Source organism: Podarcis bocagei, assembly GCF_964188305.1.
Source record: "Podarcis bocagei genome assembly, chromosome: 7".
NCBI lineage: Eukaryota > Metazoa > Chordata > Lepidosauria > Squamata > Lacertidae > Podarcis > Podarcis bocagei.
The window spans coordinates 90040144-90044345 of record NC_138132.1 but is presented as its reverse complement, the minus strand read 5'-3'; the positions used below and the strand labels follow the sequence as shown (position 1 = coordinate 90044345).

Below are 4202 nucleotides of genomic sequence, written 5' to 3'. Positions count from 1 at the left end.
GATGTGTAAATAAAACCATATATCCTAAAGACACCACAATCTCTGCTGACCTTCATTCCAAGAAAACCTGGAACCACTGGAGAGGCAATAAAAATACAACTAAAATTGTACAGCACCTAGCACAGGCAGAATAACCAGTAAGTGGTCTGCCAAGACTCTCAGCATAAACAAGAACAAGAGGTATAAATTTAGATAAAGTGAAGCTTTCCTCCTTCCCTATGGCATTGGTTAATGTTTTCCCCGTAATATCCGTAATAATCCTATATACACATATATAAAATATTACCACTTTATTGAGAGAATAAAAGTTCAATAACACTTAGTTGGCTTCATGATGCTCATGTTGGAAAATGTGGCTTCACAGAGAAAAATACTTCCATTTAAATACACAGAGAGCGTTGCTGGACGTCTTGAGCAGATCTTCAGAGATGGAGAAGAAAGCAAAAGTGTTGGGTGGTGTCCTCAAGAGTCACACATCTACCACCATCTTTTTGTAGATATCTAGGCCTCCTACAACAGCACAGAATTCCTCAAAGGATATTCTTCCATCACCATCTTTATCTGCAATTATTATGGTTTTGTCTACAATTTGCTGCAACTGGGTATCGTTGAGATTGTTCCCAACCATCATCTTCAGAACCTGAAAGAGCTCCCCATTGGAGATAAAGCCATCTCTGTCGATGTCATAGATACAGAAAGCAAACCTCAACTTCTGTTCCTTGTCACCTTTGACACTGAACTGAGAGACTCCTTCTATAAATTCTTTGAGGTCTACCTCTCCATTCCCATCTGTATCGAATATATCTATGACTCGTTGTACCAGTGGATTCTGTTGTAACCCAGGCAAAGACATGAACTCTTCCACACTCAGAGAACCAGAATGATCTAAATCAAGCTTTTTAAACCTCTTTACCAATCGTTTAATCTCATCTTCATCCAAATGTGAGCCCATTTCCAGTGGGCAGCTTGCCTCATTTCCCATAGTGGCGGGTTGTCGAGAGCCTTCCCGCAGCCGAATCCACCGCCGAGTGCCGGCCTCCTTCTCCTCCTCCTCCTCCTCCTCTTCTCTTCTCCTTCCTCCTCCTCCTCCTCCGCCTCTTTTCCCTCACGCTCCTCCTCCCCTCGGTCCCTTCGCAAGCGCTGCCTCAAGAGGTTGTTGCCGGCGACGGTTTCGTCACAATGGGCTCGCGCTGACCCGCAGCCTCGCGGAAGGGGAGGGGGAGGAGGAGGAGAGAGAGAGAGAAAGATAGAGATAGGGAGGGAGGGAGAGAACCGGGGAGAACAGGGGAACCGAAGCACCAACGGTCGACAGCAAAGGGGAGGAGCTTCCAACATCCGGGCAACTACGCCAGGTTTTTCCCAGACAGGGACTCAAGGTGGCTTGCAGGTAAAAAGAGGCATAGGCAAACCTGGCCCTCCAGATGTTTTGGGACTACAACTCCCATCATCCCTAGCTAACAAGAACAGTGGTCAGGGATGATGGGAATTGTAGTCTCAAAACATCTGGAGGGCCAGGTTTGCCTATGCCTGGATAAAAAGAAGCAGCTAAAAACATAGAATAAACAATCATTAAAAAGCAGGTAAACAGTAATAGAATTGTGTGTGCATTTATATACCACTGTGGTGCCCAGAGGTGGACACAGGACTCCAGGTGGGGTCTAACCAAGGCAGGACAGAGTGGGACTATTACATGGGGTGGGCTGAAGCAGCTGTCTTGGGGGGGGGGCAGAACCCCAAGAGGCACAGCCCCTGTGGGCACTCTGCCCGCTCTGCCACCTCCGCTACTGGCACAGAAGCAGCAGTGGCTTCCGGTGAGATCTTATGAGATCTCACAAGATCGCCTCAAAATCTCATGAGAGCTCACCAGAACCTGCCACCATCATTGCCGCTTTGCAAGTGCCACTACGTAACCCAGGTAAGGGAGGCCTTGGTGGCAGGGCGGCACCTCAGGAGGCAAAACAGGCTGGGCTGCCCCTGGCCAGTCTCCACCAGCCAGTGTGCACTCCTGGGGGAGCAATTGCTGTGGATTCAAAACAGTGCCCAGAGGGGGAATTAGGAGGTGGAAGAACCAGCAGACTCCGGGGCTAAGACCTAGAGAACGTCAGGGTGCCAGGATGCTGCAGGCAGAGAATCGTGCCCAGTGCTGGGTTTATGTATAAGCTAAACAAGCTATAGCTTAGGGCCCCACTCTCTTGGGCCCCCCCAAAAAAAATTAAAGGAAAAAAAACTGGATGTACATTTCACAAATATAAGATAAAAAACAAATAAAATAAAACCTACATACAGCAAGCTGAGGCTCCAATACTATGGCCACCTCATGAGAAGAGGAGACTACCTGGAAAAGACCCTGATGTTGGGAAAGATGGAGGGCACAAGGAGAAGGGGACGACAGAGGACGAGATGGTTGGATAGTGTCTTCGAAGCTACCAGCATGAGTCTGACCAAGCTGCGGGAGGCAGTGGAAGACAGGAGTGCCTGGCATGCTCTGGTCCAGGGGGTCACGAAGAGTTGGACACGAGTAAATGACTAAACAACAACAACAACAACAACAAAGCAAATGGCTTTAGACACCTATTAGGTCCATAACTTACGATATAGCATAAATTCAACAAAAAAACCAGTCACAATTTGTTGTTGACAAAGGACAGCTGGACATATAAAGGGCCCCATTACCTTCAGTAGCTTAGGGCCTCATCAAACCTAAATGTGGCCCTGATCGTGCCTGCCTGCAGTTGTTGACTGGCTAGCTCAACAACCACAAACCATATGGTGCTGCTGAACCAGGTTCCACCAAAAAGGCTCCCACAATAAATGAAAAAATTGCACACACACACACACACACACACACACACACACACACACACACACACTAAAATAAATAAATAAATTTTAATAGTAGAGATTAAAGATATACATCAATCTTGGGAATACAACAAAATTGGCCTGCCACTCAGTCCACTGAGGCTCACATGACTGTCAGCTGCCCCATTCAGTCTTCCACTGAGAGCGAGTGCCTTATTTCCCATCTTACTGTAGGTTTTGCTTCATTTCGATAAATAAAATTATATTTTATGGTTTATTATTGATTATGTGTTGAATTGGATATATATGGGGCAATTCCATAGCTACATGGGGGTGGGGAACTAGGTAAAGGTAAAGGGACCCTTGACCATTAGGTCGAGTCGTGGCCGACTCTGGGGTTGCAGTGCTCATCTCGCTTTATTGGCCGAGGGAGCCGACGTGACTAAGCTGCTTCTGGCAAACCAGAGCAGCGCACGGAAATGCTGTTTACATTCCCACCAGAGTGGTACCTATTTATCTACTTGCACTTTGACGTGCTTTCGAACGGCTAGGTTGGCAGGAGCAGGGACCGAGCAACGGGAGCTCACCCCGTCGTGGGGATTTGAACCGCCAACCGTCTGATCGGCAAGTCCTAGGCTCTGTGGTTTAACCCACAGTGCCACCCGCATCCCTGTGGGGGACTGGCCGGGAGTTTTTTTGTCCCCAGTGAAGCCTCCAGAGGGACGCCATTGAGGCTCCTAGTCTGTGTGAGAATGTACAGAAATGCTCGGGGGGGGGGGGACACAACCAAACTGGTCTTTGACCTGGGTGAAATAAAGCTTAGTTTTGCCCCTGATATGGGGGCACCAAAATCTTTTAAGTGCTTAGGGACTCTAAAGGTCCTAATCCAGCCCTGGCTTTGGAAGAGCTGAGCCTTCGGTTTCGCATTAGATTCTTCTCTCCTTGCGTGGGCTACAGTCAACCATCTCTTAATTTTTCATTTTGCTAACAAGGGAAAACATTCACTTCTGTGAGTGGGAGTCTTGCCACAACATTGGCAGCAAGTGATTTGAGAAGCTTCTCTTGCAGACAGGCTGCCTTTCTTGTGGGGCTTGCTCAGGGCTGCAGAATGCCTCAGGGGATGGAGGTACAGGCAGGGGGTGGAGGGAGGGACAAATTAATGGAGGATATCAATGGTGACATTTTGGGAAGCAAGTCCAGGAGTGCTCAGCAGAGCCTTCTCTGGCCAGTCCCCCCCCCCTTGTAGTTTTCAACTACAATTGTCATCAGCCCCACTGAGCACAGCCAAATGACAATACACTCATAGAGCTGCAGAACTGTAAGTGACCCCTAGGGTCATCTAGTCCAACCCCCTGCAAAGAAGAGATCTTCTGTCCAACGTGGAACTCGAACCCACAACC

General features: G+C 48.2%; 1 protein-coding gene across 1 annotated transcript; it reads right to left on the bottom strand.

Moving 5' to 3' along the window:
* Window positions 1–323: 323 nt before the first annotated feature.
* Window positions 324–1117, bottom strand: LOC308591756 (calcineurin subunit B type 1). The gene has a single exon (XM_081202684.1). It carries the CDS (start codon window positions 980–982, stop codon window positions 470–472), a length of 513 nt encoding a protein of 170 aa, XP_081058810.1. The 5' UTR covers window positions 983–1117; the 3' UTR covers window positions 324–469.
* Window positions 1118–4202: the final 3085 nt, after the last annotated feature.